Here is a 13,859-nt window from a genome sequence, read left to right as displayed (position 1 = left end):
AGGATGGAGCTCTGTTGGGTTGGTGGGAAGAATAAGTATTTGTGTGTAGTGCTGAGAGGGCTGGGTGCAAAGGTGTCAGTTCTGTGGGTGCAGCTGGTGCTTGAACACCCCAATATTGAGCTTCACTGTATCCAGGGAGGGGCAATTTGTGCCATATTCTGGAAGGGGCAATTTTGAAAAGTCAGTGCCTATGAATGTGTAAAGTGAGTATTTTAAGTAATGTGCCCATTTTCTTCTGTATATATGGGTGATAATGGCTATCTTCTTTTGCCCTGGTTATTCCAGCACCCCTTCTTCTGAATAAGAAGAGCACAATAGTGTCTATCAGTTCCCCAGGACAGTGCACATTCACCTCCAGAAAACTTTCTTTCAGTGTATGATTCATACTGTAAGCTTTTAACTGCTGACTCCTAATTCAGTGAGTGATGTGCATGAGACCCGTTTTGTTTTCTTATATCTTCACCATACAGGACATGTTTCATTAACTCCTTTGCAACAATTTTTGTTATTTTCATATGTCTAAAAATATTTTTCACAATAAATGGAAAGTTTATTTTTTTCCCTCTTATTCCCTCTGTTTCCCCCATCTCTTTCTATGGAATTGGGACACATAAGTGCTTTTGAGCATATTTAAAGGAGCTAGTGGGGGTAAGAAAGTGTGGTCAAGTGATTTTAGCTTTTTGCCATTAGGCTGAGCCAGCTTCATCTTTGGAGTACGCTCATTCTCCTTCCTCCGCAGATGACATTAGGAGCGTGGCATTGCATACTGAGGATTGGACAACAAGGCATACTGCAGAGACGCTAAAATGTATTAGGTGCTTCCGAGCCCTTCACTCTAAGGGGGTCATTTTCCAAGGAGTTACCACAGGAGATAATTCCGCAAATCGCGCTAACAGCCCTGCCTCACTGTCCGGTTTGCTACAGGTATCGCTGCCGCCCGCTGCCCTGTCATCAGCTGGCCCTCGACCTGTACTGCCGGTACACGGACTATCTTTCACTCTGGACTTTCCATACTACACTCCCAGCCCAGGCTTACCTCCTATTGGACTTTGAGCATCTACCCCAAGTCCCAAGGTTCCAGGACCCTAAGGGCTTCTCCTGGGGGGTTCCTGGTTCCCGGGTGAACACCGCCAGCCTGTGGCTCCGCCTCCCAGCCTACCCTGTCATCCTAGGTGGGCTGGCCCAAGGGTCCACTACCCTGCCTGCAGTACCCAACTGCAACACACTAACTTCAGTTTATAAGCTGTCTTTCTTACACACACACGCACACACACCACCCCCACCACCCTCTCATACACACACACACTATCCCCACCACCAACTCACAACCACACTCACCCCACCACTCTGCCCTACTCTCTCTCCGCCATGCTGCATTCTACGCTGGCACCGCTGCAGAACCTTTCTTTGGCTGGCAGGGAGTAGAAACCCTGCCAGCACGGCACAAAGCTGCGCCACGTGAGACACCGGGACTTATCTTTTGCTGGCAGGGAGTAGAAACCCTGCCAGCACGGCACAAAGCACCCCACCACAGGAAGCAGAGACTTATTTTGTGCTGGCAGGGAGTAGAAACCCTGCCAGCACATTACAATTCTGTGCCACCGCGGGCCACCAGGACGTTTCTTTTGCTGGCAGGGAGTGGAAACCCCGCCAGCATGTCGCTGCTCCACATCGCCAGTCCCGCCGCCAGAGTTTGCCTGCATGAAGGGTGAGGCGCCTGTGGCAGGAAGGTTTCAAGGGGCAATTTTGCCGCCTCGAAATCTTGCCCCCTGAAGCGGCCGCCTCACCCTGCCTCATTATAGAACTGCTCTTGATGCAGTCTATGGTGGCTTAATATATACTTTTTTTTTTCTATTTGATCCTGCTCTTTCTGGGTTTCCAGCACAATCAGAACCAGAGCTGGCATCAGGCTCCATGAGCCTTCATTCACAACCGTCTGGGCATTTTTCCATTTTATATCCCATTCTAACTCATCCTCGGCTGGGGACCACACAGCAGGCCACTTCTGGAATACTGTAGTCATGACCCTCGTGTGTGCCTGACTGATGCCATCGCACAATGACTATGACCCTATTTCCCCACCCCTCCCCGGGGCCAGTGCAAGACTGTTTGGCACCCTAGGTAAACCCCTCATCCCCAACTTACGTATTGGCGGCAGCTCCAGCACAATGTTCCCTTCATTGGTTTCCCCCCTCTGGGCCTCATGCTGGTTGGATTTTGTCCCCCAGACTTTTGCCTAATGGAAGCACTGGTCTTGCCCCTCCCCCAGAGACTGTGAATACCGTCCCCACATCAACCCCAGCTGACCGGAGGAGCGGAAGACCAGAGCCAGGAACTGAACCCAGATCCCTCCACTGCTACTGAGCCACAGGGATGGGATGACTCATAAATGACCTTTCTGAGCTCCTCTGCTGCAGAAGCGCTCAGGAAAGCACATCAAAGAATAAATGATGGCACAATAACAAGATGGTTGCAGTGTTATTACTTGCTGTGCGCACTGTTCAAATACTGTACAGAATACACAGAAGAGAGCTTTCTTTTCATTCACTTTTTCTCCCTTTAGGGCACATTCCTCACATTTTCTTTTACAGGTATTTATGCTTCCATAGCGCTCGGAGAGGCTTAGTCAAAAAGGACGTTTTCCTGTCTGTGCATATGTAAAAAAATTCTTTATTAAGCAAGACCCATTGTGCTCATAGGATGGCATGTAGCACTGATACAGGCAGGGCAAAGATTCAATGGATCCTGTCTTACTGTGTGTGCAATCAACCCCCAGCCCATAATCGTTATGCCCCCTGCCCTGCTGGTGAACTCTTCTCCACTCCTCCATTAAGCTTCAGGCGTTATAGGACCTTGCCCTGAATGCTGCTGGAGGACAGAGAAACTTGTACAGCTTTACTTATCTTCCTGCCTGTCAGGTAACCCCACTGCTGGCTTCTTGCAGTGTGGGAGTCTGTATGATAAAAGCCTGTTCTAGCACACTGATCTAGCTGAAAAAAAACAAACCATGGAATTTAATAAATAAAAAAGAAATCAGTATTTCCCAGCCCAGTCCGGCTTGCACACCTAACCAGTCTGGTTTTCTGGATAACCACGATGAATACCCAGGAGGTAAATTTTTGATACACAAGGTCTCCAATGTGTACAAATCTATCTCATGCATGTTCATTATAGATACCCTGAAAACCGATCCAGTTAGGTGCACCACTAGGACCGGGCTCCCCGCATCACCATCCTCAGAAGGAAAAACATTACAGCGGTCACAATGCATGTTTTTAATTTAAATATTTATACCTGATGCACAGTGCCTGCATTTCTGCACAGAAATGTTTCCCTTTCCCTGCACGGCGTCAGGCTTCCCTTTAGCCTTTGCTTATTTTGATGTTGATGGCTGTGTGATCTGTGCCCTCAGTTAAATGAAGCATGTTGCGAAAGATATTTCTCTCTGGCCACTTTTCTGCCTTCTGGGTTTGTTTTGGGACATTTCCAATGACACCCACTTCTCCGGGAAGCGGAAGCGCTCTGCAGAAGGAGCTCCCTTGTTCTGCCAGCAGCCCAGACAGGTGCTTGGGGAAGGCCGGCCCAGAAACGGGGGGATGCCGCAGAACCCTGCCCTTGTCGGGACATTACCCACAAACGTCCTGTGAGAGTGGGTCATACCGAAGGGCTCTGCATCATCAGGCAAATGCTGGGCCAGGTCGGCTTCTTCATCATTGTAGTCCTCCTTCTCTGAAGAGAACATTGGAACTGCAAAGCCCATTGACTCATGGGGTGAAGCCAAGGCTGGTTCTGCCTGGCCTGGAAGACAAGCAGCCCTCAGGTGACCCTGTGCAAGAAAAGGTCTCCTCTGCACAGCAATCGTAATAACAGCAGCTCTTGAGCTTGAAGTGGCACCCACACCACCGGGCTCACCAAACACCGAGCCCCAGCAAGCTAACACTTAAAAGTCACTTTCACCATTTCCATTTCCTGCTTGTTCTCACACCTGGTACCTGCAGCCACCTCTTTCCTGCTGAGCCTGTCTGTGCTCGTATTGTGCTTCCAACTCTGACCTTGGACGGCCCAGGTATTTGTTACAGCCAAAAGAGTTTTTTGGTTTTTTTTTAAAGAAAGAGAATAAGAAAAGAAGAGCAGAATGCATGTTCCATCTAACATTTTGCTTGCCATACTCCCCTTATCCTCTTTGCCTGTGTTAGGACTCTTGAAGGTGCCAGGCACGAAGCTGTGGCACCAGGTTGCATTTAACTCAACAGAGAGGCCAAAAACAACAAAATGCAGGTTCATATAATTTTATGGCTCTTTAAATCAACAAAAGAAAATCGTTTGGAGCATCCGCTGCCATGCAGTAGCTACAGCCTCGTGCCAATGATCATAAGAACATAAGGGGGTAGATTTTATAAAAGTACGCCCGCACGTACTTTTGTTCGCGCACCAGGTGCAAACAAAAGTTCGCCAGATTTTAATAGATACGCGCGTAGCCGCCCGTATCTTTTAAAATCTGGGGTTGGCGCGCGCAAGGCTGTGCAAAATCGGCAGCCTGCGTGCGCTGAGCCGCGCAGCCTGCCTCGGAGGAAACTTTCCTTCCACCCCCCCGCACCTTCCCCTCCCTTCCCCTAACTAACCCGCTCCCTGGCCCTAATTCCTCCCCCTACCTTTATCACGAAAGTTATGCCTGTCCGAGGCAGGTGTAACTTGCGCATGCTGGCCCGGCTGCCGGCGCGCCATGGTCCGGTCCGGGGGCTGGTCTGGAGGCTGCAGCCACGCCCCAATAATGCACTGGCCACGACACCCCCCCGACACGCCCCTGACATGCCCCCGACATGCCCCCCCCAGGAAAGCCCTGGGACTTACGCGTGTCCCGGGGCTTTGTGCGCACTGGCAGCCTATGCAACATAGGCTCGGCGCACGCAGGGGGAGCTTGGGTCAGGTTTTCGGGGGGTACGCACGTATCTTACACGCGTACCCCTTTGAAAATCTGCCTCAAGATGTGCCATGCTGGATCAGACCAAGATCCATCAAGCCCAGCATTCTGTCTCTGACAGCAGTCAGTCTGGGTTATTTTTAAATTCCCCTTTCCTTTTAAATATAGTTATTTTAGATTTCTAATTTGATGTTTTTTTTATTTTATTTTATCCTAATTTTTAATTTTTAATGGTTTTATTTTAAAATTTATTTTATTGTACACCATTAAGCTTGTATTTATTTACAGATTGACAGTATAGAAAATCGACAAATAAATAAATAAATAAATAAATACCTGGCAAATCCCAAAAAGGAGATCTATTTCTTGATTTCTTGTTACTCCCAAGGACAGCAATGGCTTTCCTTAGTCTACCTGGCTAATAATGTTTTACGGATTTTTCTTCTAGGATGTTGTTCAAACCTCTAATAAACCCTGCTATGCTAGTTGCCTTAACCATGTCCTCTAGCAAGATTCCATAGCTCAACTGTGCGCTCAGGGAAAAAATGCTTTCTATGATTTATTCTAAATCTGCTGGTTGCTAGTTTCATGGACAATCCCTTTGTTTCAGTATTATTTGAAAGGATAAATAACCATCTTTTATTTACCTGTTCCACCCCACTCATAGTTATATATTCTTCTATCATGTCCCCTCTCAACCATCGTTTTTCAGCTGAAGAGACCTAACCTGTGCAGCCATTCATCACAGGTAGGATTGCCAACTGGCTCCAGATTTTCAGGATGGGCTGATCCAGTCCTGATTTTACCCACTGAATGCTTGGACTTGTAATCTTACTTTTCTTGGGTAACTATTTCAATCCAGAATTTAAATGTAGCAAGGGGCTGCCTCTGCTCTGAGATCCATTGAAACAGACTCCAAATGTGAATCTAAACATAACAGGGGGCTGCCGAGGTTACCCCATCACTAAATTGGGCCCTGTATCTCACAGGGTGACCAACTAAAGATCCTAACCTGAAATAGCATCTACCTGGTAAATCTACACGACAGACTGAAAACAAGCTGGAAGATTTGCATCAAGTTTAGAGAAGAAATATACTGCTGCTTCCAGGCAACCCTAGTAACCTGGTGAGAGAAGCAGGGTGATATGTCTACCACCTACATAAAAAAAAACAAACGTAAGGTGTTCTTGCTTTTCTTAGGGAATGTAATAAAGAAACCAGAACTACAGGTGGAGTAAAACCAGGACAGGATCCTGACAAATCTGGAGCAGTTGGGAGCCCTAATCACAGGGGAGTTGTTCCATCCCCTTTATCTTTTTTTTTGTTTTTTTTGCCCTTCTCTGCACATTTTCTAGTTCCACTATGTCTTTGAGATGGGGCAATCAGAACTGCACACAATACTCACGGTGCAAACCCGCCATGACTTGATACAGATTCTCTGCTTTAGTCTCCATTCTTTTTTGGATCATTCCTAACATTCTGTTTGCTTTTTTGGACCACCGCCTCAAACTGGGCTCAGCATTTCAACAAATCGTCCACAAGGATACCAAGGTCTTTTTCCTGAGTGGTGATGCCCAATATGCAACTTAGCATTATGTACTTGTAGTTGGGTTTTTTTCCCCTACGTGCATCACATTATACATTACACTTTTCCATAGTAAAATCATTTACTAAGCTGCACTTCTGGATTTTACTAAACTGCAGTATTCAGTATCACAATTTAGTAAACTTGTGATATTTTACTGGTGATAATATACTACCAGGAAAAATAACATGACTTTGCTACTCAAAAAAAATAACATTTGCTGATGACACCTTTGCCTGTGGCCACCATCATGATAAAGGTCCCAAGCAGCTCGAACATAGAGTAAAAAACCCTGGAAGTCTTATGAGACCTCCTGTTCCACCCAGTTTACCCCACCATCTTTAGAGGCACCCCAAGGCATTAATAATAAATTATAATAAAAAAAATTAAATACAAGTCATGCGGTGCTGTCCCAGCCACCTTCCCAACCCCACTCCTTTGAAAACTTTGACCCGCTCCCCAGCTTCCAAATCCTCCCACTTATGATCACCTCTAGACCCTGGCCCACCCTCTTGGTCCCCCATCCCCTGGTCATACCTAGCCAAGGCTGGCTTTAGACCAGCTAGCGCCCTGTGCAAAAACTGAAATTGGCACCCTCCCCTTGAACAGCAATATTGCTGCTCTATCCTTCAGTAGTCACCTTGTCTGCAGTACAGAATCTCCTTGCCTCTCTCTCTTTCATCCCCTACCCAGTCTCTTCCTCTCTCTTCCTTCTTTCTCCCTGCCCACATGAGGGCATTGGGGGAGGGGGTGCTGAAATGGTAGCACCCCGCTTGTGAATGGCGCCCTGTGCAGCCACCCAGGTGGTACACCGCAAAAGCAGGCCATGTATCTAGCAATCCCTAGTGACTAGGGGGCCCCCAGAGCACCCATTAGGCTCCGGGCCATGTGCCGTCTAAAGACAAATGGCACCAGCCAGCCACTTATCCACCTATGACCCTATCACTGGTTCCATTTTTCTTCAGATAGTTCATGGGACTGGGAAGAGGGGAGGGGGGTCATACCAAGCAGCTTGTATTTTATGTTTTTACTTTTAGTGCCAGGGAGCCAACTCTAGAGTTGGCGGGGGGGGGGGGGGGGGGGATGAGATCTCACAAGATCCCCAAGGCTTTAGAGGCGGGCTTTGGTTCAGGCCATTCGAGCCTTTTAAGATACTGCCCGGAATCATCAGGATGCACGTTAGCATCTTAATGATCGAAGGAAAAGTTAGCTACAGTTACTGAGCTGTAGCTGACTTTAATGAAAATAATACATCTTGTGATTTTTCCGGCATTCACATTATTGTATTACCATAAAATTATCTAGTAATGAGCTGCTTTGCATGTATTTGCAAGCAAAGCAGCTCATTACCATTTTGCCATTATTTGGGGTAAAATAACGCATGGTATTGTAAATAATGCGCATTATCTCTACATTAAGATGTTTATCGCATGGTAAATGCTGTTTATCATGTGGTAAATGTCTAATACAAATTAGTAAATATAAACCTAAATTTCATTTGCCATTCAGATCCTGTGTCCTAGTCTCACACACTCTTCCTGCAGTTCCTCACAATCCTCTGCTGCTTTAATAACTTTGATTAATTTTGTGTCATGTGCACATTTCATCACCTTACTCATTGTTCCTTTTTCAGATCATTTATGAATCTGTTAAACAGCACAGTCCCCAGTGTAGATTCTTGGGGCACTCCACAAATGACCTTTCTCCTTTGTGGAAAACTGACCATTTAGACCTACTCTCTGTTTTATGAATTTTAACCAGACCGATCCACAATAGGACACTGCCTCCAATCCATGACTTTTTAAGTGAATGCGGAGTCTCTCATGAAGGACTTTGTCAAATTTCTTGTAAAAATGCAAAGACACTACAACAACTGGCTCACCTTTATCTACATGTTTAATTACAGCTTCAAAAAAACGAATAGATTTGTAAGGCAAGACTTCCCTTTGCTAAAATCATGTTGACTCTTCCACATTAAGCTGTGTCTATCTTTGTCACTAGTAATTTTATTTATAAGAATAGCTTCTACCATTTGCCCAGCACTGATGTCAGATCATTTTTGGAAACTTTTTTAAAAAATTGGTGTTATGTTGGCCACCCTCCAATCTACAGAGACTGTGGTTGTTTCAAATGATAGGTTACAGTTTTCTAGTAAAAGGTCTGCAATTTCATATTTGAGTTCTTTCAGAATAACATCCGGTCCTGATGATTTGCTACTCTTGAGTTTATCAGTTTGATCTATTATATCTTTCATTATGTCAGAAATTTGCTTTAGTTGCTCAGAATCATCACCAACAAACAATGCTTTTGGTGTAGGTATGTCTCCAATATCCTCCTCAGTAAAGACTGAGGCAAATAATTCAGTCAGTTCTGCTATTTCCTTGTCCTCCCTAAGCACTTCTCTTACCCCTTGATAGGGTATACCCACTGTTATACTTTTAATAAAAGATAAAAAGATACCCATCACTCATTGAATTTCTGGTTTTAAGGATTCCACAGTGCATTTTGTTTTTTATCCTCTTTGATGCTATACCATCCTTAACATAGAGTGCCACCCCTCAACAAATTTGATCTGCCTTGTTGTGTCAATATAATTTATATCCTGATTATACAGTGTCCATTGGCTATCCTTTTCCCACCATGTCTCTGAGATGCCTATTATATCTATATCCTCATACAATGCCATACATTCTAATTCACCAATCTTATTTTTCCGACTTCTGTCATTCACATAGAGACATTTTAAAGTATGTTTTTCATTTGTATTTCCATGTTAGCTGCTATTTTAAGAGCAATGTGTCATCTGTGGTTTGAGTCAATAGGCTCCAGATCCCTTAGTAATCTGTTTACTGGAAAAGCAAGAAACTGGCTCCATTTTTTGCAGGACGATCCAATCCTAGCTTGCCTTTATGGCATTGCATGCAGGGATTTATAATTCATATTTCCCTAAGCAAAGCGGGAACTAAAAGTCTATGTATGTGCTGGGGTAAAGCCAGAACTGGATCAATTTACTTGTCCTGCCAAAAAAAAAAAATGGAGGCAGTTGGTAAACCTCCAAGACTGGCTTAAACTGGTTAATTCTAATAGTGCAATTCAGCAGCTTGGTTAAATAATCATCTGGATTTTAAGGGCCTTCCAACCAGATAAGGCCCTTGCTTTAACAAGTCAATACTTCAAAAGCCAGTATATCCCTCCCTGGGGATGGGTGGCCTGGCAACAGGCTTCCACCTCCAAAAACAAATGGCCAAAGGGTAAGGAAGGGAAAGGAGTAATGTTATCATCTGGCTTCAAGGCATGCATGAGAAACGTCATGAATTACTGTAGCCAGTTCAAAATGCTCATTACAGGGAAGGGAGCGAACCAAATTCCAGCATGAAGAATCAATATAAAACACAAGCAGAAGGAGGAGATAGGGGGATGGGCAGATGTGGGTGCATGCATGAGACTAGGAAGGGGGCACGAAAGAGAACATCTTTCAGGGGCAAGACTTTTATTCAGTTACCATGAAAAAAAGAATTCACACACCAGACTGAATCAAGTATGGTCATTAATCTAAAATGAATACAAGACAGGTGGGAAATGAGAGGGGGAACACCACAGTTCAGGAACAGTCTGTGGTACTGCAATCAGCCAAAAGTGACAAGGAGCAGACTGGGCAGAGGTCTTTGTCTGCCACCACGTTCCCCATTTCTACGCATTCAGCATTCACGGGATGCTCCTGATGCCTGACGACCATCACCACTCAGCTTTTCCTGTTACTGCTGCTATTGTAAATAAATTAATACAATTATCATATTATTATAAACAAACTTAACAAAGTAAAATCACTTCAGCTACATTATTGACAAATCAAGCCAAGTCCAGATCAAGCCTGTAGAAAGGCAGCGAGTGCAGAGCCTCATGTCCCTATACAATTCCACTGCACACACCATCAGTGCATGACCCGCTGGCTCCTCCAACCTCTACATGGCAAACTGTAATCTCAATGTCACACATGTAAAGGAAAACATACTTTCTACTGTAACTTTGGGAAAAATGAACTACACATTGAAATTATCACCCTCACCTTCAAAGCCTAAGGAGCATTGTTTAAACCTATTCATCCCTTACCCTAGACCTTCAAGAGTTTGTGGTTAAGAGAGCTAGTAACTTTCTTGGTCCTTGGGGAAAGCTGGATTCTTTGCAAGCTGTGACATCTTTTACTAAGAATTATCCCATGGTGATGATGTGAGCACAGAGAGCACAGAGATCTTCAGAAGGATGAGATCTCCTCATTCTATTAATTTTAGCAGAGGAATACAGTGAGTTTAAGCAATCGAACAAACATGTTCAATGCCACGATACGTTAGGACCAAGTCATTGTACAATCACACCAGCAGCATCCATGTCCATGAGAAAGCTAATCTTTAGCTTCAAAACAAGCAATAAGTCCCAAGGCCTACTACACATCTGAGGTCCGGATGGTCTCATCATCCAGGCATAATGGGAAAGGTTTGTCCTTCTCATGGTGGGGCTCAGATCTGTGCCTCAGGCGCTTGCCCTGGATATTTGCTTGCTCTGGGAAATTGGATCCATACAATAAGCTCTTGGTTTGCCCAAATGTCTCTCCTGTGATTGGTTGCTTCCCCTCTCTCTGCGGCACTGGGGTCCATGGCTGCCAGGATGAGGTCACGGAAGGGGATTTGCAGAGGCTCTTCTTCTCTCCTCCATCCTTCCTCACCCCTGAGGGAATGGGGCTAGAGGAGCTTGAAGGGCAGGAGACTCCATGCCGATTCAAGGAAACGGATCTGCCGAAGGCCATTTCCTGCAGACAAGCAGAGAGCATGACACATTTGTAAGGCATGGAATATAGCACTCAATGCAGAGCTTCACAGCTCAGAGAGCAAACAATTGTGCATTTCCACTTAAAATTGCACACACGTGCGCGTGGTCAGGCTATTTTATAACGTGCGCACATACATGCATATGTTATAAAATGGCCACAAACGTGCAGACATGTATGACCGCGCACCTGTTTAAAAGTTACCATCCCTATCAGCAAGAATGGGAAAATAAATTGAGAGCAAAGTCCAGAACAGTAAGACTTGATTTTGGTGTCCTCCAAAGTGCATTTAGAAAGGTGTTGCCATGCCCAATACAGGAAGTCATACTGGAACACCAAAGGCCTGTGGTATACCCGTTATTCGTAATGGGAAGGTGGGCTGCGGTCAAAATGGTAGTAGGGTCAAAAATACTGGTGTGGTTAAGAAATAAAGAGATTCAGAAATTTAGATCTTTAATAGTAACGTTGATATGGTGCAATAAGAGAGCGAGATTACGATACAACATGTTAACCAGAGATTAAAATCAGGGAGGTTTGGCATTACCAGATCTAAGAGCTTATAATGTAGCTACGTTGTCATTTTATGTACAAGACTGGGTATCCTTACATCATAAAAGTTTGATTCAGACAATTATTGGGAGGAAATGGCTAGACCTTATCCTCTGGTTAATGTTTTACATTTTCCCAGGAATAAAATACCGGTGTTGGATAAATGGGATTCTTGGTTCCAGCACTTAGGAAAAGCCTGGAGATGATGGAAGGGATCCATCACCATAGTGGCGTTATTTCTTCACCTAACCCTAACCCAGGGGGAATGGAGCATAATATTTTTCAGACAGGAAAAAGACAGGTTTATACTGTTTGGGGCAATCTGTTCATCCAGAACTAAAGCAACGGTACTCTTTCCAGCAGCTGCAGGAGGAGTGGTCTCTTCCTGAAAGGAGTCTCTTTGCCTACTTCCAAACCAGGCATTATTGCTGGCGTAGTGGCAAAGGGGATTTACATGACATTACTTTTACAGAAGAGGATGAGATCTTTTCAGAAATGGTAGCAAAATGTAATAAACTAAGTATTTGGATGCATCATATTAAAATGCAACATGATACAAAGCAGATGAGTAAATTAGCTGCCCAGTAGGGGGAAGATCTAGATTTTGCCCTAGATGTTAATGATATTCGAGCAGCTTATGGCACTCTATAGATATTCAAAACAAATTTGCACAACAACTTGAGGAAAACTGCAAACAGGCAGATTATATATTAACAATAACCATTCAAAGAATCATTCAAAAAGACAACAACCAACAGAGAGTGGTATCAGAAAATTATATAGTGCTTCCAGTCTCATGGGCTTTTGCCCTTACAGGGCTACAACCCCTCTCTTGTGTGAACACTGTTTAGTCACGTCATTTACCGACTCTCTGATGGCTTGTCTGTTTAATTTTTTATTTTCTTTAGGTGCAAAAAGAGCCTCCCTTAAATTACCCGTATTTTTTTAAAACACACACCTCACACTTCCCATTTGACATTGACAATGTTTCGGCGCGCTCCTCGCGCCTGCTTCAGGGGCTATCAATCGTTCTCGACCACTTCTAAAAAAGAACATGGATACAATAACTCTTTGCTTTAATCAATTCACTTATCTTGACTTACGCAACGCAGTTTTCCTCAAGTTGTTGTGCAAATTTGTTTTGGTTATAAAATTTGAGGACGTGAGCATAAAACAGCTGACATCCGGTAGAGGTAGAAAGACGGTGTTTGAGCGCCATATTTGAATGAAGAGGACAGGAAGAATCATGACAAGCTGAATTGTAAGTTTTGTTGCGTAAGTCAAGATAAGTGAATTGATTAAAGCAAAGAGTTATTGTATCCATGTTCTTTTTTAGAAGTGGTCGAGAATGATTGATAGCCCCTGAAGCAGGCGCGAGGAGCGCGCCGAAACATTGTCAATGTCAAATGGGAAGTGTGAGGTATGTGTTTTAAAAAAAATACGGGTAATTTAAGGGAGGCTCTTCTTGCACCTAAAGAAAATAAAAAATTAAACAGACAAGCCATCAGAGAGTCGGTAAATGACGTGACTAAACAGTGTTCACACAAGAGAGGGGTTGTAGCCCTGTAAGGGCAAGAGCCCATGAGACTGGAAGCACTATATAATTTTCTGATACCACTCTCTGTTGGTTGTTGTCTTTTTGAATGATTCTTTGAATGGTTATTGTTAATATATAATCTGCCTGTTTGCAGTTTTCCTCAAGTTGTTGTGCAAATTTGTTTTGGTTATAAAATTTGAGGACGTGAGCCAGTATATAAGATAAATTTATTGGATTCGGGAAGAATATAACTCTATAGATATTTACAGCCTACTAATCTGAGAGAAATCCAATTTGAGGTATTACATAGGATTTACTTAACTAGGAAGCGGGGAGCTCAAATACAGCTATGGGAAACTAACTTCTATTTGAAATGTCATTTCCAATGTGGTACCCTCTCTCATACGTTTACTGAATGTCCTAAATTACAGACATTCTGGAGACA

General features: G+C 44.1%; 1 protein-coding gene across 1 annotated transcript in view; it reads right to left on the bottom strand.

Moving 5' to 3' along the window:
- Positions 1–10,036: 10,036 nt before the first annotated feature.
- Positions 10,037–13,859, bottom strand: part of PLEKHA2 (pleckstrin homology domain containing A2) — a 93,143-nt gene continuing 89,320 nt past the window's right edge. The window contains exon 12 of the mRNA XM_029603953.1: positions 10,037–11,310. Within this exon, the coding sequence (XP_029459813.1) occupies positions 10,948–11,310 (363 nt within the window). The 3' untranslated portion in view covers positions 10,037–10,947. The remainder of the gene's footprint in view (positions 11,311–13,859) is intronic.

Source organism: Rhinatrema bivittatum, chromosome 5 (genome assembly GCF_901001135.1).
Source record: "Rhinatrema bivittatum chromosome 5, aRhiBiv1.1, whole genome shotgun sequence".
In the NCBI taxonomy this organism is placed as follows: domain Eukaryota; kingdom Metazoa; phylum Chordata; class Amphibia; order Gymnophiona; family Rhinatrematidae; genus Rhinatrema; species Rhinatrema bivittatum.
Note: the sequence above shows the minus strand (reverse complement) of the source record. Positions and strands in the feature narration are given on the sequence as shown.